This window comes from Piliocolobus tephrosceles, chromosome 7, assembly GCF_002776525.5.
Source record: "Piliocolobus tephrosceles isolate RC106 chromosome 7, ASM277652v3, whole genome shotgun sequence".
Taxonomy (NCBI): domain Eukaryota; kingdom Metazoa; phylum Chordata; class Mammalia; order Primates; family Cercopithecidae; genus Piliocolobus; species Piliocolobus tephrosceles.
In genome coordinates this window covers 112,935,007-112,961,980 of record NC_045440.1, presented here as the reverse complement: position 1 = coordinate 112,961,980, position 26,974 = coordinate 112,935,007, and the positions used below count along the sequence as shown (strand labels likewise).

The 26,974-nt window shown below is 35.4% G+C and overlaps 1 protein-coding gene across 4 annotated transcripts; it reads right to left on the bottom strand.

Annotated features, from left to right (window-relative positions):
- EBAG9 (estrogen receptor binding site associated antigen 9) lies at positions 1-25,968 on the bottom strand. Of its 4 annotated transcripts, none has more exons than XM_023224938.1 (8): positions 25,753-25,968; positions 15,890-15,943; positions 14,636-14,733; positions 11,632-11,710; positions 10,708-10,866; positions 8,963-9,070; positions 5,065-5,156; positions 1-1,537 (listed from the first exon to the last, which is right to left on the bottom strand). In XM_023224938.1, exons 1-8 carry the CDS (start codon positions 25,891-25,893, stop codon positions 1,417-1,419), a joined length of 852 nt encoding a protein of 283 aa, XP_023080706.1. In that variant the 5' UTR covers positions 25,894-25,968; the 3' UTR covers positions 1-1,416. The 4 variants fall into 4 exon arrangements, with proteins under 4 accessions (XP_023080706.1, XP_023080716.1, XP_023080726.1 ...); XM_023224948.2 differs by lacking the exon at positions 25,753-25,968 and adding an exon at positions 25,208-25,537; XM_023224958.1 differs by lacking the exon at positions 25,753-25,968 and adding an exon at positions 24,939-25,049.
- Between the last annotated feature and the right edge of the window lie 1,006 nt (positions 25,969-26,974).

Below are 26,974 nucleotides of genomic sequence, written 5' to 3'. Positions count from 1 at the left end.
TTCTATTTAAGTTGGGAGTTTATTAGCAGAAATTCTAATGAATATAATAACTGGAAATATAATTTGGGGCTATAACAAACTCTGTATCAAAGTTAAATTTCATCTTATTCTATAATCACATTTAGTCTGGAATCTTAGGCTAAGGGCTTAAAGGGCTCTCATTGTATAACTTATGATTTTTCTATAAAATATCACTTTAAGTAAAATAAATTAGCAAGGTTTGGCCTGTAGAGTATCTATGACATTTTAAAATCTCACATAGTGTTGATTCTAGGCAGTAACTTAGTAAAAATCTTTAAAAATTCTAAAATGATAGGAAAATCAAGCTGGATGCATTTCAGTTGTGATGAAAAGGTTAATTGGATTTTAAAATATCAAGTCTACTTTTCCCCTATAAACACAGTATTTAACTATATCCTTAAGACTATTTTGGAGCCAATCAACACCATAAATAAAAGATTATTATTCCTACCTTTATGATTTAATGAATCAATAATGTTATCCTAGCCAATAACACAGGTAACCTACATAATGTCGGGCATCTAAAGCTAATACAGAAATCATCTACAAGCTTTCAAATATTTGACCTGATGGCTTTATGCATTTGTAAATTAATGGCTTTTGGGATGGAGGAAGAACTAAGGCACTCAAAGATACCACAACATCTTAAAATCTATAGTGAGAGGAAAAAACTACTAATACTAGTTCTTAAAACTCACAAGTTATAATGTAAAACAAATGTCATTTTAGTTGATTTTCAATGCTTATACATGCGGTATAAATTACATGTATGACATTACAACACCAATCCAAAAGAAAACAATGATGTACAAAATGTTTATGATAAATAAAATTATTGCATTTAATGGCATTTTCATGAAATGAAAATCATCAAATTCCTTAATGTTGTATCAAATGTAAACAATACCAGTTCAAATTAGAGAGAATGTATGTCAACACCAACTTTTGACAAAAATAAGAAAGCTAAAGCCCTACAATTCACCATGGAAACAAAAGAATATTAAAATTATTTATTTTATCATTATGCACATTGAAGGAAATCATAACAGACCTTTTCCACCATAAAATTATATACACCCATTTATTTAGCTAGAAACACTAGCTTGAGAGGTACTGATATATTCCATTTGTGATACTTTCTGTACAGCAAACAAATGTCTTATATTTGGAGCACGCTGAAGAAAACATTGTCTCAAGTCTTTTTTGTTTTTTTGAGTCTCAATCACTAAGAGTTCAAGGTACTTTGGGAGAATCCTAGTGTCCTGGATGGCTTGATCAATGTATTAAAATCAAGCAGTGTGTATTCTTAAAATACTCTTAAATCCATACAAATGTTGCTAGAGTTGTGGAGCTGAGATTTCTCCTACTGGCATGATAAAATGTGAAGAACATGTGTTATGAAAGTTTCACACCAATTTTATTTTGTTCCTTCTTCATTAGCCGTTGTGCTTCCTTTTCCATTTTCTTCCTTTGTTGTTCGGCTGCTCTCTTTTCTCTGTCTGCTAGTTTCTGCTGTCTGAAAAGAAATACACTTATATTTTTACTTTTAGAAAATACTACACAGGTAAAATGGCAAATAAATTCTAGAAACAAATAGCAGTGCCTTTTTATCACCACCAAATAAAATGTTGAAAGTCTTGAAATCTTCTCACTAACTTGAAAATTCCAAATATTTTCAAAAACAGGATTTCTCTTAGTCGTTAGAACATGACTTGTGAAGTAGAAGAAATATTATCTCTATTTGACAAATAAGTAAAATGAGGCATAAAGGCTACGTGACTGGCCCGAAGTCATAGGATTAAGTACAGGGTTAAGAACCCACATCTTCTGACACTTCTTATTCAGATTATCTCCATTTCGTAAAACAGTACTTCCATTGAACCACATCTTTTTCTGGGGATACCATTCAGAAAAGCTTGATATTGAGCTTGATAATCTCCTGTTAATATAGTAGTTATAAACAGCCAGTTTTTAAAGAGAATGATGAACACAGCTGAACAGAACACATGCTCCAAAAAGAAAATGGAAACTTAAGATATCCCTTCCACCTAGAATCTAGAAATAAATTTCAAGATTAACATGTGACTAACTCTACCAAAGAGAAGAGTGGTGGGTATTTAATCAAATACTGCATGTTTTCACTTATAAGTGGGCGCTAAATTATGAGAACACATGAACGTATAGAGAACAATGCATACTGGGACCTACCAGAAGGGAGGAGGTTAGACAGCGGGAGAGGATCAGGAAAAATAATGGATATTAGGTTTAATACCTGGCTGATGAAATAATCTGTATGACAAACCCCCTTGACACGTTTACCTATGTAACAAACCTGCACATCCTGCACATGTACCCCTGAACTTAAAAGTTTTTTTTTTTTTAAAAAGAGAGGTAGGTATTTACTAATTATACTTTGTGAAACACATACCCCTTCCTTATTCTTTCCATAACTCCACTGACCCAGACTCACTCTCTCTATCTTTATTGATTGGTTTATGTAGGGAGTGGAGGTAGGAGTGGGATGATGAAACAGAAGAGAGCAGAGTGAACATACGCTGGTCCTGGATCTGAAGGGTTAGGGTGTGAGAAAATCATTCAAGTATGCAGCGCTGAGGAAGGAAGCTACAGGTCACAATTGGGCATGGAATAGGCAACATTAGGTTATATGCAGAAAAATTCAAAGTGGATTATCTATGCCTGGGGGAGATCAATACTGACTACAGTGAGTGAAAAGTACGTACAGTTCTCAATCATAAAACAGTAGTAGGCAGAGTTATGGATGACCAAAATTCAAGAAAGTAAAGAAACTATTTTTGGCAACATTTTGACTTTTGTTATCAATTTCTGAAGAATAGTTTTAAAAAATATATTTTTCATCACTCTGCTCATGTTCAAGAAAAACTAATAATCTGAACTAAAAATATCAAACCAGAAGAAAAAAGGAAGGTAAGGAAAAAATTATAAAGGGCTGGCTAGTTATCTCACTATAAACAAGTGAGATAACAAAGTTTTGACTTGGTTACTAGCTAAAATAATACAAGGGCTGAGCATCTCAAATACAAAAATCCAAAATCTGAAATGCTCCAAAATCTGAAATTTTTTGAGGGCCGACCTGATGCTCAAAGGAAATTGTCACTGGAGCATTTCAGATTTTAGATTTTCATATTTGAGATGATGAACCAGTAGTAGAACACAAATATTCTAAGGTCTCAAAAATTTCAAAATCTGAAACACTTCTGGTCCCAAGCATTTTGGAAAGGGATACCCAATCTGTATCAAAAACTAAAATGTAAAAGAGACAACGTAAGAGATAGCTGCAGACAATACATTTTACCTATCCAGATTCATGCTGGGAATTATTAAAGTACCAGAATCATCATCCTTAGCAATACTGATCACAGTACTGGCAGTATTTTATAGTGGCAATATGAAAAAAGCTCAGAGTTAGAAGATATGGAATGTGGATACACTTTTAAAATGCTCAGTGTCTACTCAGGGGCAGTAACAATGTACGGACGCCTCCATTTCTCTTTGGCTCTCCCTATGTACTTGCAGCATGAAGCATGTCTATTACAGATTAACAATCTCACTCTCCCAAGCTGTCCTTAAAGGGTAAAACATTAAGTTTTTAAGTACATTTTTTAAATTTGTCTTGTTTTGTTAGGGGTTAAGAGGCTATAATGAAAAAGAAAAGGTTTTTGTACAATGTTAAGATACTTGTGAACTCATGGCATGAACTCTACAGTGAGATTACTGTATTTAAAAAGGACAGCCCCTTTCCTTTGTCTTTGCAGTTAATGGCACTAATAATTACTAGAATCCCCAAAATGTCTTAAAATACTCAGACATCTGTATTTATTATTTACTTTTTAAAATAACACTGAATTTTAAAGAGATGATTTGTCTTTTTTGATGATCCATGCAATATCCTAAGTGTTATAGTTCACAATTTAAAAAATATTCCCTTTATAAAAGATAAGCTATTCTGACTAAATAAGAACTAAATTTTAAAAACTCTCACAATTTTCCTGACTGAATTTTGAAATGTGACTTCCCCTAACCAGCAAAAAAACAAACAAACAAAAAAAGACTTGATATATTTCAAAGGAAAAAAAACCAAAACCTTCAAACAAAATTCCCAGTTATTTAGCTGCACCCTCTGCTGGTTGTTCAATGTAACTGTAATTTATTGACAAAGCCAAGAAAGGAAAATACAAAAATGAAATCAGATTTTTTGTTGAGTCAGATAAAGAATAATTTGTTTGCTATTCCCATGGTAAAAACAATCTAAATTTTAAAATAAAAAAAATTATATTGCTGTATCTTACTATACAATTTTAAAAATGTATAAATTATTTAGATGCATTTAAATATCTGATTTTTAAAAATCAGTAATCAGTCACTAGCTCTCCCTTAAGATAAATTTTCTCTTTACTCTTTGACCTAACGTAGCAGTACTAAGAAATATGTTTGCTGCTCACACACAAAAAAGAACAACCAATAAAAATGAACTTTAGAACTTCCAGAATAGTATTTTTTGTAGAATGGGTAGTTCATCTAACACATAGGGGTTTCACGGACATCATTTAAGATATATGTACAAACGTACAGTGTCACATAAGTTATTTTCATTCAAATGAGCAGTGCTGGGCACTATGCTAGATCATGAGGAAATGGAAATAAAGTTGTTAACTTCTGATCTAGAGGAATATCAAGCTTGTAATATGACATGTATCATATGTATATAACCATATATATATAAAACTTTTTATATACATGTATACATAACATTTCATTTGCCATTAATAAAGTTATTTTGTTCCTACAGTGCTTAAAATTCTTGGTTCCCGTGAGGTTTAAATCATATAAAATAGTATCTGCAGTCTGAAATACAAAAAAAAAACCAAAAAAACTCCATATTATCTAAGGCTCAAATGAAGAAAAATATAATATTTGGCAGAATAGGCTCCCTTGACTTGAAACACAAGAGGGAAGAAATCTAGTTCTTCTACTCAGGTTGCAATATAAATGCCACACAAATACCTCAGAACTTCTTCTGCTTGCCAGGCTGCATCTTCTTCTTCTTCCCATGCATTGGTATTTTCTTGCCAGGTATCTAAGTCACCTAATTCAGACTACAATGAAAAGTAAAACAAAATTAAGAGAGTAAAAGTCATCCTTTCTCCACATAGCCGTCAAAAAGAGTATCTTTTAACACATAACTTAGAACCTGTCATTCTGCTGTGTCTTTTCAGCTTCCTTACCCTGTCCTATACAAGGCACAAATGATTTTGCTTTTGGCTTGCCTAGAACTGATGTATGACTTTCAACGTTCAACAGTCCTAGGCAAGTCCAGCTTTCTTCTTTATTTTATATTTTATGGGATACTCTCTTAAATTTTCTTCGCTGTACTTTATTTTGAAATGAACAAGAACAGAACATTTCTTTGGTTTCTTTCTCTTCTCAGTAAGATGAGGGAGCTGGGCATAGAGTGACAAGAAATTGACTGATCCCAGACTGAATCAGAAATCCTTGACTGGACTAATCTGTGCTGAAAAGAACTGCAAGCTGAAATGTAAAAACTAGCACAGTCATCTTCATTTAAGCATATGTAACTTACCGGAGATTTTTTATTGGCACTTACTGTGTCAATCCTAGGCAAAAATGACAAATCATGCAAAATGTATCTTTATTGAAATACTTCTATGCCATGCTTCCTTTTCCCAGTCTTTCTTCCCTGGTATCATCTACTGGTCCCTACCTCTATTTCCCAAGGCAGACCTCCAAAAGTTCACTGTTTTCTTTCAATAACTAATGAAAATGGTCATGCTGGACTATTTAGGTAGGTTTGGAAGTGACTGTGTGTAAAATAACTGGTACCAATCTGTGAACAGATTTATTTAATATCATATTGTTTTAAATACTTACCCCTAAAAGTGAAATAGAATGTTTTGAGCTTTCTTCTTCTGACAATATATGTAACACCATACTCTGTTAAAAATTATTAAAATATTTCTAATTGTTTAATATACATTTCTGAAAGGAGCACTTTTAAAGCTACTGAAAGTGCAAATGACAGCTTTGAAAAGTACCAAGCTATCCTCTTGACTGCAGCAGGTAGAAATCTTGCCTTTTCTTCTCCCCTACTTTGTTTTTTTTTTAGGAATCAGCATTTCACTTTGCTGCCCAGGCTGGAGTGCATGGTGTGATCATGGCTCACGACAGCTTCAAACTCCCAGGCTCAAGGGATCCTCCCACCTCAGTTGCCCTAGTAGCTGGGACTGCAGACACATGCCACCACACCTGGCTAATTGTTTTTCACTTTTTTTAGAAATGAGGTCTAGCTATGTTGCTCAGGTTAGTCTTGAACTCCTGACCTCAAGTGATCCTCCTGCCTCAACCTCCCAAATTGCTGGGATTACAAGTGTGAGCCACTGCACTCAGTTGCTTTCTTTTCTCTTTACTAATTTGACAAGATTTAAAATTGTATCTTGTTATTTTACTTTGTTTTGTTTAAGACAGGGTCTCACTCTGTCACCTAGGCTGGAGTGCAGTGGTGTGATCACAGTTCACTGCAGCCTCGACCTCTTGGACTCAAGAAATCCTCTTACCCCAGCCCCTCCCAAGTAGCTGGCACTATAGGCGCGCACCACCACACCCAGCTAACTTTTTTAGTTTGGTAGAGGGAGGATTTTGCCATGTTGCCCAGGCTGGTCTTGAACTCCTGAGCTCATGTGACCTGCCCACCTTGGCCTCCCGAAGTGCTGAGATTACAGGCATATACCACCTCACTGGGCCTACTTTGAGCACTAATAAGATCAAGCTTTTCTTCAAATTAGGTTATGTCTATTTCTTATTTGTAAACTTCCCATTCATATTATCTATTCTTCCACTAAAGTAAGTATTTGACTGTTAGAGTAAATAAAATATTTAGATTGTTTTAAAAAGTGAAACTATAGAGACCATTAAAAAGGGTGGTATCTGATCCTTTAGTAGAGATGGCCTTAGTAAAAAGAAAAAGGGAGAAAACCATTGATAGATCTGTCTACATAAAAACTAAATACACCTGCCCAACAAAAATATCCAAACCAATTGAACAAACTAAAAAAGTATAAAACATGACATTTATCTTTAGTATAAAAGAACTCTCACAACAATATGAATGATGAATTCTAGAAAAAAATAAAAAGTATAGTTTAAAAGAAGAATCTAATTTGTAGAATGAATGGTAAGATATTTTTGGTATAGAAAACAAAGTCCAATAGGTTACCATCCTCTCTTATGCAATGCCCCTTTATTCTGTCTGCTTGGGAGGAAAATACGTGGAAACAGCAGTGGAAACATTCTCCATCTACCCTACTTACCCCTTCTCAACTCTGTAAGTAGTTGTATATTTACAACTTTACAATGAGCTATGATAGTATTATAGTATCATATAGGTGGCAAATATTGCTAATTCAGCGGGTAGGATTAAAGCATTTCACCAATGTGGATCAAACATATATGAATAAAGTTTAATTTTGAGATCTATAAAATAAAAAATCAAACATTATAATGCTATGTTATTCAGCTAAGTATCTATGGTGTATGTTCACAGCATCATGTAACTGCAAAGGAATTATCAAAGTTTGTAATTACATTGATATATGTGATCATTTATTTAATATTATGTCTCCCCTACTAGAATGCATTTTTCTGAGGCAAAGACCCTTTAATGCCACAGGGTCTGACTTTAGTAAAAACAATGTTTTTACTCAATGATTTAAAAACATACATATACTTGGGTGACCTGGGGAGAGGGGCCTCAGAAGCAACTATGCAGTTTACACAAATAAATAAAATACATAGATTGACAGACAAATGTAGTTTAAAAACACGTCCACAACTTCTTAGACATTCCTTCCTTCAAGAGGTGGAGGCTTGCGTGTGGGCTGGATTTAGTGGTTTCTAATGAAATAACGTGGAAGTGACAGTGTATCACTTATAAAACCACATCACAAAAAGGCATTGTGGTGTCACCCTCACCCATGAGCAAGTGCTCTCACTCTCTTATCACTTACTGGGAAAATCAGCAGTTACGTCATAAAGAAATTCAAGCAGCTCCTTGGAGAGGTGCACAGCAAGGAACTGAGGCTTTGTGCAAACAAACAGCATTAATTTGTCAGGTGTAGAAGTGAGCTGTCTTTGAAATGAATCCTTCGACCACAGTCAAGCCTTCAGATGATTGAAGACCCAACCCAATGACTTGTCTGCAAACTCATGAGAAATTCTGAGTTAGAACCACCCAGTTTAGTCATCTGGATTCCCAATTCACAGAAACTGTGACATTAGTATTTGTTATTATTTCAAGTCACTGAACTGAATTTGGAGTTGTTACACAACAATAGATAATATAATCAATCAATCAAAGCATGCTTAGAGCTTAGGTAGGTAGGGGTCTGGACATCTGTGCTTTTAAAAAACTTCCAAAGCTGATTTTGATATGCTCCCAAGGTTGAGAACCTCAGCTGTCTACTTCTTTCAAAAATGTTTCCTTTAAAAAGTTTCATTTAGGTCAAACCATTTAAAATTAAGTCATACTTTGAATGAAAATACACTCTGTGAAGAAAACAATTCACAACTCACTTTAAAATAATCTACCATTAGGGTTAATCTCTCATTTTAAGGGTAATCTCTCTGATGTTTATATTTTTAAATAACATTGTGTCTCTATCTTTCACGTGTACAATGAGACCTTGATCTTAGTATCTAATTGTAATTTACAATCTCATAAAAGGTTAGGATTGGTAAAACTCCAGATTAACCTCTCTCGAACTGCTAAACCTGTTTCAAAGTTACAAAAACATAAATACTATGTTAAACTCATTTAGATTTTATTCCTCTGCTTTAAAGAAAACAGAAATAAAATGAAACCTTTCCCTAGAACCATTAACATACTTACAGACTGATGAATAAAAGGCAGATCTTGTGTAGCTGCTAATCTACTAGAAAAACCTGTGCTCCCATCTGGGATGCCAAAATTCAATGGTTCTCTCTTCTTAATAACAATCTGAAAGATTAATTGAAAAACAATTACAGGGATATTTTACAAATCACTACATAAGAACAGACAATCAAAACATTTTGTAATTACTTAAAATATTTCTTTTTAAAATTTACAACATAAAAACTAAAAAAAGTCTGTAAGTACCAATTTCCCAGGCAATTGTTGTACAAATCAGTTACATGCTAAGAAAAATTGTATTTCACTTTTAAAAATTAATACAGTCTCATTTTCTTTCTTCCTCTCCTACTTCCCCCAGACCCCAAAATATAATCAATCACTTTTAGTTACTGTATTAAATAAGAACAGGTATCATATCCTGCCAATAGTATAAACAACTCTCCTAGCATGTGAGATACCTATGAATACATTAACTCATTCAGGCCAGAAGCATCAAAATACACTTATATGATATATTGGTAGCCTTATTCAAAGCATTTCCACTCTAATTAATTTAATAAGGCACTACAGTGTAATATACTAGCTTCCTACAGAGAGCAGCAGTATACTTCCACAATACAAGGTATTCATCTACTAAGAAACTCACTTAAAGAATCCTTAAAAAATACACAATTTAATGTGTTTTAGCATTGAGAAAGTTGGACAACTCGACAAAAAAGAATGTAAATGTTATCAACCTAGACAATGTAAATATAAATGTATAGCTGAAATCAGCTGAGAGAAAGGTGAGGAACAACTGCATTATAAATTGTGAAATAATGTCCTAATTTTTATAAAGTGTGTGTGTGTAAATATATATATATATATATATGATAATATTTTCTATGTTTGAACAGGAAAGCGAGCTTTAAGTGTGTTTTTCTGATACAGCAGAGTGACTAGTGAGGTAGACTGGAATAAAGGAGAGGGAAATAAATAAATCTTCATTTACCATAATATGAATGTAGTGGACAATGTCTGTTACTGGTAAACAAGAAATGGAAATATAATCATATTATAGATAGATATGGTGACAAACACTTGAAGAAATCCAAACAGAAAATTATTGAGTGGCTGCTTCTTAGAAGTAGAACTGGCTAAGAAGAGTGATAGGTCAGAAGTTTAACTTTTCATTATAAGTTCTTCTACATTTTTTGATTTGAAAAAAGTACATGTAGTATTTTGATAAATGAAAAGGAAAATACTCAAGCATTCTGCTTTTTCCAGTAATTCCCTGAATCTCTAAATGATCTTTCATATTCAATTCAAAAGAGATTAAATAATGTATAGATGACTAATACAAACTCACAATTATTCTTAAGTTCTTACAGTCCTGCATCAGTTTTATAATGGTTACAAACAATAAAATCCACTTATCAGTTTGTAGATATTACTAAAGTATGAACTTATTAGAATTCTTATCCAGTTCACCTTAGTCTCCATGGCAGAGACTGGAGTCTAGAATCTGACATATAGCAGGATTTCGATACATGTATAAATATAATTTTAAAAGACTTGGGGTACAACTTACTAGAACTATGTCCAGGTCATTTGAACATATAAAATTCTTACTTAACACGACAGAAAACAAACAATAGATACTTAGGAATAGGCCTTCTAATAAATGTGAATTGTATAATCTAATTTTCACTATAGGAATCTAAAAAGTAGTTTAATCTCCAAAAGCATAATTCTTAACATACTTTCTGAGTTTTCCTAATAGTTGGTGTCATGTCCTTAAAATAGTCAGGTTCCAGTTGTTCCAAAGAATTTTGTTGTGTTGCCACACTCCCATTCCCTCCTTCGATCTTTACACTGGTGGGTGCATCTTCATCCCAGGAAGTCCACTCTTCAACATCTGTCTAAATTTAATTGACCAACAGTATCAGCCACAAAGGGGCAACTTAATGAACATTTCATTGATGATTTATTAGAAAAATAGGCTTTACAAAAACACTGGTTTTCACACTTCTTTGACCCACAGGAAAATATACATTTTATATCACAGATCAAAACTTGATCAAAAGTTGAAAAAATACAAGACATTCTGATATATTATGTTCTATTTTATTCTATTATGTCCATTAAAAAACAAAAAACAAAGTAAAACAAAAGCAAATCCTCTGAAAACTGAACTGACATTAAAACTATAACCCATAGAAGGACTGGACATTTTCACCTAAGCTTAACCAGATTGATCATCTGATAAAAAATACCAAGCTTCTCCACATGATTTAAATAAGACAAAGTCTCAAAGCATAGTATTCAAAATGTTCATGAAACAACCCAGAATTATTCAGCACATAAAAATCAATAAATCTTAATTTGCAAGGTAAGTTAATCAACAGATACCAACACCAAAATGATATGTTGGAATTCTCTAAGGCTTTACAATAGCTATTATAAAAATGCTCCAACAAGCAATAGCAAACACTTGAAACCAATGAAAACAAAATAGAAAATGTCAACAAAGAAACAAGATAAAATGAAGAACCAAATAGAATTTTCAGACCAGATAAATTTAACAACACAACAAAAATCAAAGTAATTTCTAGTAATACATTGTTCTAGGACACTTACTCAATTTTTCAAAAACAACAAAACGAAAGAACAAAGAAAAAACCTACCTGCTTAGGAACTGATGAATAATCAACTGTAGTTGGCAAAGTTATTTGATCTCCACTTAATTTCCGTCCTCTGCCAGATCTGAAACAAAAATGAAATAATTTATTTCAAGAACTACCAAAACAAGCAAAGTAAAAGCACTATGTATCTGGTAATTTAAGGCTTATAAAACAAGATCTTTCTCAATTTTATGATTATTGATTTTAATAATTAACATTCATTAATTTATGGTAAAAAAGTCATAAATCAGACATCTTGTGAATGTTTTTTAAATCTTGGACAGAAACAGAACAACGCAACTGCTTTTTGGCTTAAGGCTCCGAATTATAAACAAACTCAAGAGGAATATAAAGTCAAAAACAAAAATGCAAGACGGTTTCAAGAGCACGCTCCTTGGAGTGCTATGGGTTCTGTGGGTGAAGTTCTGGGCCACCTTTGCTGTTTTAAACAGGGTGGTTTGGCTTTTATATTTTATACAAGGGGTTTCTTGACAAGATTAACTATTAAGAAGTTTAAAAATCACTGGTTTGAACCAAACGGTAATTTAGTTTTAAGGATTAGTAGAAGTACCACATTAAACAGGACGTACTATAACTCAGTTGTTAAGAACATGGTCTGTGGGATCTGTAAACCACAGTTTTCAATGTTATTTCTATTATGTCTAGTTAGAATTATCTACTTCTCAGCCTCAACAGCCTCATCTATAAAATGCAGGTATTCAAACCCACTTTTGCAGGGTTGTTTGAATTTAATTAACTGACATATTTAAAACCCCTAGACAGTGTGTGCCTGCTACATCGCAAAACATACAAAAAATGGCAGGTAATAGAGATGATGAGTCATTTACTTCACTTCAAATAATCTATAAAGCATCAATAAGAACTAATTGATAAAGTCAGCTATTTTTATTACAGATTCAAAGCTATATGTGTTTAAGGCTGAATAGAAAAGTAATATAAAAAAGTAATATGAAATTTATGACATAAGCCTGTTTTTCCTTTCAGTAGAGATGGGGTTCTGCTGTGTTGCCCAGGCTGGTCTTGAACTCCTGGCCTCAAGCTATTCTCCCACCTCGGCTTCCCAAGGCACTGGGATTACAGACATGAGCTACCATGCCTGGCCAAGCCTGGTATTTTAAAATACATGGTCTAAGGTTCCTTCAGACACCAAAGAGAAACTTATCCTAACATATGGTCAGTTTTCTTTAAAACTGAACATACAATCAATTCTAAATATGTATACATTTACAATAGGAATGTCCTTAATATTTTTACATCAAGAAAATTTCTTATCCTAAAAGTAATCTATTTAATGAAAATTTTAAAAAATAGTAGTGCAAAAAGAAAACATCTTTATTTCATCACCACTGTTGACACAATGCTTCTTATTTTAACTTCCTGTCTTCTGGCAATTAATACCCATTTTTAATGTTGCTTTACCTGGTGAATTTCTGGCCATTCTCTTCCTCATTCTCTGGTCATTTAAACACTTAGGTCACTCCTTTTTCTACTTCCCAAATCCTATCCTCTTGGGTGATTTCAAGTCAACCACCTAAATTTTCCATTTCTTTCTTGACTTCTGCTCGAGTGATCATCTCTGGATGATCATTTCACCCACTTGGTCTCTTGCAATACCCTGGACTTTTTTTTTTTTAAATCTCAGACCACTCTACTTGTAGCAATAAATTCAACGGCACTTAAGTCTCAGAGTTTTAGCAGCTATCAAATGGTCATTTAGCCAGAGACTGCAGTTCCTATCCTTCCTTGCAGCTAGGGGGCCATATGACTAAGCTCTGGAAAGCAGGCAGTGCAAAAATTGTTGTGTGCAACCTCTAAATCATGTCTCTCTCTCTATATATATATAAAGAGCTGATTGCTATCCATTTCCTCTTTTACTATACCCTCCTCTTAGTGTGTATGTAACTTTTTCACAGCACCCTTAGGCCACAGAAACACCTAACAATTCCACCGAATAAGGTCGTTACACCCAAAAATCTTAAGTATGTCCTAACTGCTTAGTAGCCATTGTAAAAAATACACATTTAAAGAAAACGTAGTATTTCTATTTTATTCTTAAATAACCACAATCACTGTACTTATTAATGAAATGTGTGTGCCTGTTGAACATTCCACAGCTTCTTATGCCTTAGAATAAGACTGGAGACCATCATTCTTGTTTTCAGTTCTACATTAATTTTGGTGCAGTACTTGCTTTTAATTCAACCTAAAATCCTGGCTTTGCAACGAGATGTCACCAAAAATATAAGTAAACAAAAACTATCTCAAACATTAAAGAATACCATCATAAAAAAATACTGCAGGATTTTTGCAAATGTGAACTACTTTGAGTTGAGGTATTCAACAGATGCTATCACTATGTTTCACTGGAAAATTTAAAATATTCTATGACATCCCTGTGAATTTCATGTACAGCCCTGAGGTGCCTCAGCACACATTTTAGAAATCATAGCTCTTGGGTATGATCCTGTGACAAAACAGAAGGAACTGAAGTCTACAGATGATGTCCTAAAGCAAATGACTTACCTGCCCTTGACTAGCATATTCTGGAATGTTACTTAAACAGACAAAATAATTTTTTTTTAATATAAAAACAACACTACTGTAGTATAGGCAGAAATACCTATTCTGAATTTCACCTAACGACTTCCTATAATTTCACCTAACGACATTCCTATAATGAAACAAACACATCAAAGTTCTGTGATGATTATAACAACGAAAGTTGGTCTGTCTATTCCTAAATAGTATTAAGCATATTATTTTAGTGGAAAGTGTAAGAATTTGAATGAACAAAAACAACTGAACCTCTATATTCTAGATCTGAAGTAGAGAAAAAGTATTTAAAAATAACTAGGAATTAATGAATAAATACTACAATCAAGATATTCAACTTAAATATAACCTGTCCCGTCCACAAAATTTTAAGTTTTGAAGGTATCCAAAACCAGCGAGGAGATACACAGGTCAGTTTGAACATAAAACTTACCTGCATATTAATCTCTTTAGGAATGAGAATACTGTTGCTAGGCAGGTACAAAATTTAAATAACCGAAACTGGGTGATGGCCATGGTGGGAATCAAAACCTGTGGAAGAGGCACAAAACAAAAAATGCAGTAAATTGATTTCAAAAGTCATACTCCTGTCCTGAAGAGACCTATTATGCACTAAGAAAAATCTAAGATAGTTTTTACTTTTCTCTAGAAACTATAACACAGTAAATTTTAAAATTATAATTTAAATCATATTAACAATTCAAAAACCAGATTTTTGAGTTTTCAGTGGTGGTAAGGATAAAATCCTTCATTTTGAGTTTTTGAAAATAATTTTACCTAAATCTATTAATACAAAAATTTACAATTCAAAAAATCAAAAGTATAAAATAGTATATATTAAATCTCTGTGTACCTTTTGAAGTTTGAACCACCTGAACATAATACTATTTAAAATATTTTTAATATTTTTAACTTGCAGATGAATATGTTTCCTTATATCCATTTTATAGATGAGGAAATTGAATTAAGAGAGGTCACATAACTTGATCAAAGTCACATAGCTAGTAAGCTGAAAGTTACCATGGAGCTCATTTAGTCCAGTGGTTCACAAATCTGGGAATCTATTAAAGAAATGCCAATACCTAGGACTACCTCTAGTAAGTCCATTAAATCATATATTCTGAGGTGTAAGGGCTGGTCACAACCAATAAGACAAGAAGGGAGATTAAAAATCACTCAATTGAAAAGGCAGCAGGAAACAAAGAAAAGAGAACAAATAACATATGGGACAAGTCAAAAACAAGTATGATGACAGACGTTAATCTAACCATATCAATAATCTCATTAAATGCAAATTGTGTAGCATTTCAATTGAAAGGCAGAGATTGTTAGATTGGATAAGAAAGGAAGACTGCGCCCCTCCATGCTGCCAATGAGAAACGCATTTTAAATAAAAAGACACAAATAGGTTAAAAGTAAAAGGATAGGAGAAAATATACTATGCTAGCACTAATCAAAAGAAAGTTGAAGCAACTATTTCAGTGCTAGACAGACTATAGCAAAAAGAACATTACCAGATATAAGAGTGGTCATTTCACAGTGATAAAGGGGTCAATTAATAAAAAGTACATAACAATCTAAAACATGTGTCCTTAATAATAGAATTTTGCCAATATCATAAACAAGACAGATGACATGATTAGATTCTGCAGATATTAAAAGGATACTGAAGAACTATTACGTTTACCTTTGTTCCTGTATTTACTTGACAACTGAGATGAAATGGACAACTTCTCCTTCTCTGAAAGACACAAATTACTAAAGCATAAGAACAACCTGAAAATCTGTATATCTATTAAAGAAATTAAATTTGTAGTTATAAAAATTTCCCAGGCACAGATGGCTTCACTGGTAAATTCTACAAAACATTTAGGAAGGAATAATATCCATTCTATACAAACTGCCAAAAAACTGAAGAAGGAATATTTCCCCAACTCATTATTTGAGGCCAGTATTACACTGATACTAATCCAAAGATATTACCAGAAAAGAAAACTATTAATATTCTATTAATCTAGACACAAATCTCCTTAGCCAAATATTAGTAAATTAAATCCAACAATATATAAATGGATACAACAGCGTGAAAAATTGGTGCTTAGTTTGGAAATGCTGGATTGGTTTAACATTTAAAAATCAAATGTCATTCACTGTATTAGCAAACTAAAAACGAACAACCATATAAACATCCCAATAGAGACAGAAAAAGCCTTTGACAAAACTCAACATCCATTCCTGTTTAAAAAAAAAAAAATTGCTGCAAAGTATAAGGAAACTTTCTCAACTTGTTCAAGAACGTCTATGAAAAAACTACAGTAATATAAGACTTAACGGTAAAAAAAATTCGATAGTTTCTCCCTACGATCATGAACAACACAAGCATGTCTGCTTTTTCTACTTTTAGTCAACATCATAGTGGAAGTTCTGGCCAATGCAATCCAGCAAAAAAAAAGAAAAAAAATAGAAAAGAAATAAAAGGCATCCAGAATGGAAAGGAAGAAATAAAAGTGTGCTACTCTACGTGGAAAATTAAACGGGATCTACAATTAATTGTATTTCTATACGTTAACAACAATTAGTAAGAAATTGAAATGTTAAAAAAAATTTACATAGGCATAAAAATATGATATTTGAGGACAAATCTAATTAAGGACTTGATTACTGAAAACTATCAAATATTGCTGAGACATTTAAAAGGCCTATATTAATTTAAAAAGACTTTTATTAAGATATCAACGTTTCCCAAAATGAGTTATAGATTCCATGCAATCTCAACCAAAATCTCGGCAGGTTTTTTCTGTAAAACTTGACAAGCTAATTTCTAAAATCCATATGGAAATGTAAAGAACGTATATAATAGCCAAAACAACACTGAAAAAGAACAAGGTAAAACTGCTAGCACTATCTGGTTTCAAGACTTGTTATAAAGCTTCAGTAATAAAAAATGTATAGTATTAGAATCAAAATACATGAATAGATCAATGGAAACTACAGGAACAGACCCACATACATACAAACAACTGAAATTTGATAAAGATGCAAAGGTTAATTCAGAGAGAAAAGAACAGCTATTAAGAAAAAAAAAAGTACTGGTTAAACTGGATATCCACATGGAAAAAATCAAAACAAAAACCTTCAATATATATCTGGCACCAGTTACAAGTAATTAAAAATAGATCATAGACCTAAATGTAGTCTGAAATTACAAAATTTGCAAGAAAAAAAAAAAAAAAAAAAAACTTGGTGACCCTGAGTCAGGCAAAGATTTTTAGGTAGTACAACAAAAGCACAATCCATAAAATAAAAGATTGGCAAATGGGACTTTATCAAAATTAAAAACTACAAGTCAAAACCACTATTAATGGAACAAAAAGACAAGTCACAGACTGAGAGAAAAATCCTTGCAAAGCATATGTCTGATAACGGACTTAAACCCAGAATATCTAAGAACCTCTCAAAATTCAAAAATAATTTTTAAAAAACTCAACGTAAAAATGAGCAAAAGGTCTAACTACACGTTTCATCAAAAAATATATACCTGGCTGGGTGCCGTGGCTACACCTGTAATCCCAGCACTTTGGGAGGCCAAGGCGGGAGGATCACAAGGTCAGGAGAACAAGAACATCCTGGCGAACACAGTGAAACCCTGCCTCCACTAAAAATACAAAAAATTAGCCAGGTGTGGTGGTGGGCACCTGTAGTCCCAGCTACTCCGGAGACTGAGGCAGCAGAATGGCATGAGCCCAGGAGGCGGAACTTGAAGTGAGCGGAGATTGCGCCACTGCTCCAGCCTGGGTGACAGACCGAACTCCGTCTCAAAAAAAAAAAAAAAAAAAAAAAAAAGAACATATACAATGGTAAATAAGTACATTAAATGATGGTCAGCATCTTTAATCATTAGAAAAATGAAAATTAAAGCCACAGTGAGAAATTATTACATATCTACTGGGATGATTCAAACTAACAATAATGACCATAGCAAGTACTGGCAAGGATTTGGAACAACTGGCACTCTCATACTTTAGTAGTGGGAAAGTAAAATGTACAACCACTTTGATAAAGAGTTTGGCAGTTTCTTACAAAGTTTCACAGACATCTACCATATGACCCAGCCATTCTACTCCTGGTAATTTACCCAAGATAAAGAAAAGCATATAGCCACATAAAGACTTGTATTTGAAGGGTGAGGCAGGAGAATAGCTTGAATGTGGGACGCGGAAGTTGCAGTGAGCCAAGATTGAGCCACTGCACTTCAGCCTGGTGACAGAGCAGGACTCCATCTCCAAAAAAAAAAAAAAAAAAAACTGAAATAAATAAATAAAGACTTGTATTTGAATAGCAGCTTTTTTACTTAATAGCTCCAAACTGGAAACAACACAAATGTATATCAACAGGTGAGTGGATAAACAAATTGTAGTATATAAATACAACAGACTACTACTCAGCAATAAACAGAAATGAACTATTGTTACAAGTAATAGCATGACTATATCTCAGAATAATTTTACTGAATGAAGAGTCAGACCACCAAAAAAGTATACAACTGTATGATTCCATACACAGCATTTTTTAAGCTCTAGAACAGGGGTGTTCAATCTTTTGGCTTCCCTGGGCCACACTGGAAGAAGAAGAATTGTCCTGGGCCACACACAAAATATACTAACACTAACCAGAACTGATAAGCCTAAAAAAAAATTGCAAAAAAAGCTCATAATGTTTTAAGAAAGTTTACTAATTTGCATTGGGCTGCATTCAAAGCCATCCTGGGCTGCATGAGGCCCACAGGCAGCAGATTGGACAAGCTTGTTCGAGAAATTATAAACAAATATAGAGTGACAGAAAATATTAGCAGTGCCTTGTAATGGGGCAGGGAGGAGTGGGAAGGAAGGATCACTGAGGGACATGAGGAAACTTTTGCAGGCAATGGATATACTTACTGCTTCAATTGTGGTGGTTTCATAGGTGAGTATATATATATTCATCAAAACTAATCAAATTGTATACTTTAATTATATACAGATTATTGTATTTCAATTAGAGCTCAAAAGAGCTGTTAAAACAATCTACACCAAGACATTTTTGAACAATATTATGTCACTTAAATTAGAACACTGTTCATATTCTGATTAGAATATTATTTTTAAAAGTCATCAACACCATAATTATCTTGTATCAATTATTTGTTACTTTCTAGAAAGCCAACTTCCATTAGGAAACTAGGACAATTAGTGAAAAGAAACATTATGTCAAAACTTCTCTTAAAAACAGAAATCTGATTTCACAATACCACTGCAATATACTGTAATAGCTTACTTTATATTTCATGAAAAGCATTCTTCTCAGTGATTAACATGTAGTAACTCATTTAATGCTCACAACCACCATGGGAAGGACTTGAAGCAAGTACTATTTTGTCCCTACTTCAGATAAGAAAACTAAGGCACAGAGGGGTTAAGCAAGCTGCCAAAGACACAGAACTGATAAGTTATAGAACTGGAATTTGAACGCAAAGAGTCTGGTTGCAATGTTTCAGTCCTTAAAGATTACACTCATACTGCCTCCCTATGATTAAATAACAAGATATACATCTTTATGAAAGAGATGATACAGGAATTGAAAACTACAGCCACAGCAATGATAGGAATAAAGATTCTAAAAATGGCAAAACCATGCCAGGTGTGGTGGCTCATGTCTGTAGTCCCAGCGCTTTGGAAGGCTGAGGCGGGCAGATCAAGAGGTCAGGAGATCAAGACCAGCCTGGCCAATATGGTGAAATCCCGCCTCTACTAATAATACAAAAATTAGCCAGGTATGGTGGCACATGCCTGTAGTCCCAGCTACTCAGGAGGCTGAGGCAGGAGAATCGCTTGAACCTGAGAGGTGAAGGTTGTGGTGAGCCGAGATCATACCACTGCACTCCAGCCTGGGCAACAGAGTGAGACTATTTCAAAAAAAAAAAAAAAAAAAAAAAGGAAAATGGGGTTTTTTTTGGGTGCCCTTTTTGGGGGGGGGAGGGGGGGGGAAGACACAGTCTTGCTCTGCCGCCCAGGTTGGAGTGCCGTGCCGTGGTGCAATCTCAGCTCACCGCAACATCTGCTTCCCGGGTTCAAGCAATTCTCCTGTCTCAGCCTCCCAAGTAGCTGGGGCCACAGGTGCCTGCCATCACACTAGGGTAATTTTTGTATTTTTAGAGAAGGGGTTTCACCATGTTGGCCAGGCTAATCTCGAACTCTTGACCTCAAGTGATCCACCCCCTCGGCCTCCCAAAGTGCTGGAATTACAGGTGTGGGCCACCACGCCCGGCCTGTATCCTTTTTAAACATGGCTCTTAATTTCCAAATTTTTCTTATACATTTTAGTCACCTATACTACATATGTATTGCATATTATGTATTTATATATATACATATATCTATATATGTGTATATATGTATATGTATCTATAGATACATATCTATGTATGTGTATATATACACACATATATATACTATATATCATATATATTGCATATATATATATTTACCCTAATAATCACTATTTAATTTTTAAAATTTCTTAAGATGAGTTTTGGCACAAGTTAAAGTTGAATACTTAAGTAACTGTAACTATGACAATGTCCCGACTAAGAGCCTCAAAATACATACAAAAGAGGGAAAAAAAAATCTGTTAATCCATGAGAGACAGTCATTTTTCCAATGTTGAGAGGTAGAATAGACCACATGTTAAATCAAGTCACAAGAAATACACAGGCAAACATACATATGTGCGTGCATATGTGCACACACTTACAGGAATGACGTTACTGATAATGGAATCTCATGTGTTAGCTTTTCCTTGCCTTTCCTTTGTCAAAGGAGGAGAATTACTAAGTATTTAGAATCATGATTCCTGTCATTGGAACAGCTGGAGAATATGTCATCCAGCTTCTTAAATTTTCTAAATGAGGAAACTAAGATACACTGAAGTTAACAGTTCTGCTCAAGGTGAAACAACCAGCTAATAACAAAATCACAACTAAAACAGACTGGCCTCTCAATCCAATAGTAACACCTGTAGAAACAATCACAACACTTGATTAATACAATTATTTAGAGTGCTGGTTTCTTAAAATAAACAGAAAAAACATACAATAATGTGATATTTTTTTCCAAAATAAAAAAGCATAAGCAGTATATTTGGACTTCAGTTCTACATATACTTACTTAAAAGGGGATAAAACCTAACTTAAGTAATAATTATCATGTGACCACATTAAAGGGACAGCTATATACTCCTTTTAAAAACTGAAATACTGATTAGTTTTTAATTACCTTACATGAACAAAAGATAAGCAATAACATTTAGAAACATAAGGAGTAAAATCATCCTGGATAAATACACCATCCCTGTACTATAACACACTTTTTTTGTTCGTTTGTTTGTTTTTGAGATAGAGTCTTGCTATGTCTCCCAGGCTGGAGTGTGGCAGTATGATCTTGGCTCACTGCAACCTCTGTCTCCTGGGTTCAAGCTATTCTCAAGCCTCAGTCACCCCCAAATCTGGGACTACTGGCATATGCCACCACACCTGCTAATTTTTCTGTTTTTTAGTAGAGATGGGGTTTCGCTGTGTTGGCTAGGCTGGTCTCGAACTCTTGGCCTCAAATGATCTGCCTGCCTCAGCCTTCCAAAGTGCTGGGATTACAGGTGTAAGCTACCGTGCCTAGCCCATGCTTTTTAAAAATGCATTTCATGGGCATTCAAGAGTCCTAAAGTCTTGAAAAAAGCATGTAATGCAGTTTTTTACCTAATAAAACATTACATTGAATGGGTTAAAAATTATATAGTAAAAAAATAGTGGTTATCTCTGATAGGGCATACTGAAGCATTAGAGAGCTAAGATCTAATATCTCAATCTGAGTAGTAATACCACATCCTTGACTGTATGTGCTCTTTGTGTGCTATACCTCAATACAAAAGTTCCAAACAAACACATAAAAAATAAGAACAAAACAAAATCAGAAAGCCAGAAAAACATACTTAACTCACATAGTATCTGATTTTGATTGCTCTGTAGAGCCATCACTGCCAGTTCCTTCTAAGGAAAGGCAACATATGCACTAGTCTTTTCTATTTCTAGGGTCAGAAGGGGCTTGTAGACAATTAAGGTACAAAGACAGGGCTCCAAAATGTTACCTTAGCAATGCTCATGTACTTTCGTACATATGGAGGCTGTCTCTCCATATGAGCTGAATGATTTACTGAATGCCTAACCTGGAAGTGGCCTACTAATTGACAGGATGAAAAGACAGTGACTGTAAAAAAAAAAAAAAAAAAAAAAAAAAAAAGAACCAGAATATTAAAAAAATTTTACTCCAGTAATTTAAATACTTCTGTCAAAAACATCCCAACTGGTGGTTTACTCAGGTTCAAATCATGCAACAATGCTGACTCCTCCTTTCTCTCTCCTTATACCTAATTGCCAAAAAGACCCTATTCAATTTCCCAGTACTGCCCATATTCTTTCTTATGTCCACTGTAATCTATCTAGCATAAGCCTTTATTACCTCTTGCTGGACTACTGTAAAGTCTTCTTAATTTTGGTATTTTATTTTTCCCGAGAAACAACATTTTTTATTTTGTATTATGGTTATTTCTATACCTTACTTTGCCCTGTACAACCCTTCTCTAGAGTATGTTATTCATTTGGTACCTTCAGTTACCATTTGCAAAATAATAGTTGAAAAAAATTTTGATTGCTTCATTATGACTAGTAAGATCTGAAAAATTACGATGGTGAATGATCGCTTCATTTAAAGCTGATTTGTCAAGAACAAAACTCTCAACCAAAAGAAAACTTTCTCAAATGAAAATTAGCCTAAATTTTCTGAAAAATTATAAGAAAAAAAAAAGCCAGAAAAGAGACTATAGAACGTGTGGTACTTGGCAGGGAAGGAAATAGAATCAAGGAGATATTTATCAGTATGTTGTGAAGAAAGAAGATGACAATTTACCATTTGGGACTGTCAGTTTTAGGATATATATGAATAAAAGTTGAGAATAAATTTCATATAGAGCCCTGGTAACCACAGCCATCACCTTTCCAAATATTGTTAGTGTCATTGTTTAATAAATATTCACCAACTTGAATGACTTCAATGCAAACTTGAGGTAAAATTTAAAGGTTGATTTTTTTTTCCAATAAAAAATAGAAACTGGGTTTTTTAGTGATTACAGAATAGAATTCTCTCCCTAGCAATCAAGAATATCCTCATTCTGTGGAAAATTTTCTTTTGTGATTAAAGAGGAGAACTGATACTCACTGACTGTCTACTATGGATCAAACACTATCGAAATGTTAACTCACATGACTCAAAAAGCCATCTTATGAGATAGATATTACTGTCCTTGTTTCACAGAACTAAACACAGAGTTAGCACATCCACTGACTCCATTCAAACCTTGGTCTGTTTAATTCAAAAGTCAAGAACATCTCATGAACAATGAGTATTCTTAATAATTCAGTGATATTACCACTTCCAAGATAAATTTTCCAACCAGTTGCACTAAAATAGGGAAAATGGAATCAAGTCACACTCTGATTTTCTCAGTTACACTGACTGGCAGGCAGGAACATCCTTTGAGACCTGTATTTACTTAATGTCCCGATTCATCTAAATGAATATATATTAGCACTTACTATGTTTCAGTCGCTACTTTGGATTTGGAGGCTGGGAAATACTACCAACTCCGCACAGGGAAACTCTGGGTTCACTCCCAATTGTCTTGAGCTTGCCCATAAACTTGTTCCTAAGGAATGCAAGAAACTAAGGAGGCAGGATGTCCATCAATCAGTCTTGATATTCTGGTATTTATAGGTTTGTCAAAGTCGGGCACATAGTAGGTACTCAAATATTTGCTGAACGGAAGGAAATTAACATTCCTTGAGCACTTGAACGTTCAAGACAACGTTCGATCACCTCACTGGAATCCTCAGGACAATCAAAAGAGGTAGGTTTTTCACTACTCCCGTTTAATAAATGAGGCTGACAGACTTAGATTCACTCATCCAGGATTTAAAGAGACTGACCCGAAAGCCCAAGGCTCTCCCCACATCATATCCTACTTAAGAAACCTTTTAATTGTGTGCACATTGCCTCAGTGCGATTTTTGAAATGCCCTCTAGATCATCAAGTTGATAAGTATCGTAGGCTACTTTACACTTTGGCTGCTTTAAAACACTTTCTAGAACGGAACAGTGTTAATATAATCTAATCTTAACATTAAATTTCCTTAAAAATTACGAAGACAAAAATTTGAGGTATATCAGAATGAGATTCAAAACTATGAGGCAATGTATCCTCATTAAGGCTTTTTGAAGAAATGACATCTCTAGAAAATCAACAGGAATGACAGCTCTGCCATGTTAACTGAAAAGATTTTTCCTACAATTAAAAAAAAAGAACGCTACATTAGAAACTGATAGATCAAATGTACTGTATCTTTTCTTGTTGAAATTCTCTGTAAACTGCTAGAGGTCCTTTCAAGTAGCCTCAGTATATCACAATTCATAAAACAAGCCAAAATCTATGTCGGTACACACTAAACAAGTGCTGTATTTCTAAAACTCTATTTCCGAATCTTGTCATATCAAAATTTGAAAAACCATATGACCTAGTACAGTCCAGAATATCCTCAAACTATAAGTCTCTGAAGTGGGTTAGAAAATATCACAAAGCTCACAAAATAAAATTTACCTGAACTCACTTAAATTTGATAAATAAAGGTTTGAGCAGCGGCCCGTAAGAGAAGAGGAAACAGAAGCGAAGTGTGAGAGCTAAAATCGAACATTCTGTGCCATGTCTGGCAACCGAGAGTCAGGCCCTCAAATATGTGACACCACTGGGGCGGTTCCGAAGGCGGAGTAAGGTCTCCTGAATAACTCAAAAGGAAAGCGTTTCATAACTTAAGTGGTTTCATTTCAGAATACCCACGTGAAATTGGCTGATGAAAAAAAAAATCATACCCACTACACAGATGAGAAAAAACAGGAGCGTTTTCAGGTTATACAAGCCGACGCCTGGCGCCCGGCGTGACGTGAAACGCTCTAAGTTGCTGCAGCTGGATACCAGGTGGACTGGGATTTAAATTTTGGAAAAATCGGCCTGGAGAGGTACAAGGCCTGTAGACGGAGGGCAGTAAGGTCACGGAAATTTTCCTGAGGAAGGCGGCTTTGGAGGCTGGGTGCTTTCCGGGCCGGTACCCCACAGGCCAGTCTCCCACGCGTGAGCGGAGCATGGCGAATGCCGCACGCCTGACTCCCGCTCCCAGTCGCAGTTTCTTCACCCCAGAGGTCACCCTGACCCGGAAACAGTACCCCAGAGCAGCGGTCAGGCGTCGGGGGAGGTCGGGTGGAAAGGCGAAGAGGCAGGTGGGAGGGCGGGAAGTGCGCAAAGAGGCGGAGGGCCCACGGCGAAGGGCAGACGATGCCCCAGAGGCTAGGGCTGGGGTCGGGATGGGGGTTGGGAGACGAAAGCCCCTCCCAGGCACGCGCGAACCGCACACACTCACCTGCCCCTCCCCCTCCCCGCCCGCCCGGCGGAGGCTCCGAGCTGCCGCGGGCCGTGCGCGCGCACACAAGGCACGCTCACGCGCGCTGCCTGTCTCTTCCTCGAGCTCGCGCTCCGCCCGTTCACTCCCAGCCCCGCTCATTCAAAGCCGGGCGCGCGCTCCCTAGCAGCCTGCGTTGCCTCCGCGCAGCCTCCATGGCCTCCTGCTCCTCGGGAAACCCGCCCCCAGCCCCTCCTCTAGCCCCACCCCCAGCCCTCCTTGAAGGCGGATCTCGGCTGTCTCCAGGCCCTCGCTTCCGCACTCCGCCTCAGGTTCTGGCTGGCCCAATAGGTGAGAGGCTACGGATCTGACGTCAGGACTGGGAGCCAATGAGCGCCGGGAGCGGGGCAAGCGGCGACAGGCACGCCAGGTTCGGAGAGGGGTAGGTCATTATTGGAACCGTTGCGGGCTGCTTTGACTGTTTATTCTTGGAGCGCCTGGTTCTGCCAGATGTCTCTACTTTCTTTCTATGCAGAGTGCCTCCCCTCCACTCGAGCCCCTTTCTGCTCAACCCACAGAACCCCTCTATCGGATGCGACCAAGGAAGATACATTGCAATAAATGCAGGATCTCCCTCTGTCTCAGGAATATTTGGATGCGGCTAGACAGACCCCCTCCTCTCAGTCATTCCACCACCTCGAAGATGCGGAATGCTGAGTTTAATTCAGGACGTAGCCTCCTCCCAGTAATTTTTAATTGAATTTTGTTTAAGTAGAAATTAAGAAGTGGCACTTCACCGCGTCCATGCATTTGTTCCTCACATGCACCCTGGACTTTCCCTTCTTTCAAACTGAGATATTCTTTCCTTCAGTGCTTCTCTCTTTGCAGCCTGATTCTTCTTTTTATCTTGTATGCTATGAAAAGGATCGAGTCCTTGGTTATTATGTGCAGGGGACCCTCAGAATATTATGCTCCACAGTTGCAAAGTGACTGGTGAGGGAGAAGTGAATAGGGTCTAAGGCCAAAATCAGTTTATGCAAATTGTTCCTCAACAAGCTTTTATCTTTATATGCCTTTAATTTTTCTTTTTCTTTTTTACTACAACTGCCTTTGTTCTCCCACCCTGACCCAGCAACCACCTACCAACTTAACTTTGTGATAATCTACCACCACCGTCCTCCTTCCAATTTGCACCACGTTTTTTTATTAATAATTTCATTTCCAAGAAGGGAAAGATGTGTTT

Bases quoted from the DNA above. Each gene is read 5' to 3' on its own strand.
- EBAG9 (XM_023224938.1), bottom strand. From the start codon at position 25,893: ATGAGCGGGGCTGGGAGTGAACGGGCGGAGCGCGAGCTCGAGGAAGAG. The intron at 15,944-25,752 runs GTGAGTGTGTGC...TGTGTCTTTCAG, and splicing joins GCGGGGAGGGGGAGGGGCAG to AGAAGGAGAAGTTGTCCATT. The intron at 5,157-8,962 runs GTAAGTATGTTA...TTTTCATTGTAG, and splicing joins TGCCTTTTATTCATCAGTCT to TCTGAATTAGGTGACTTAGA.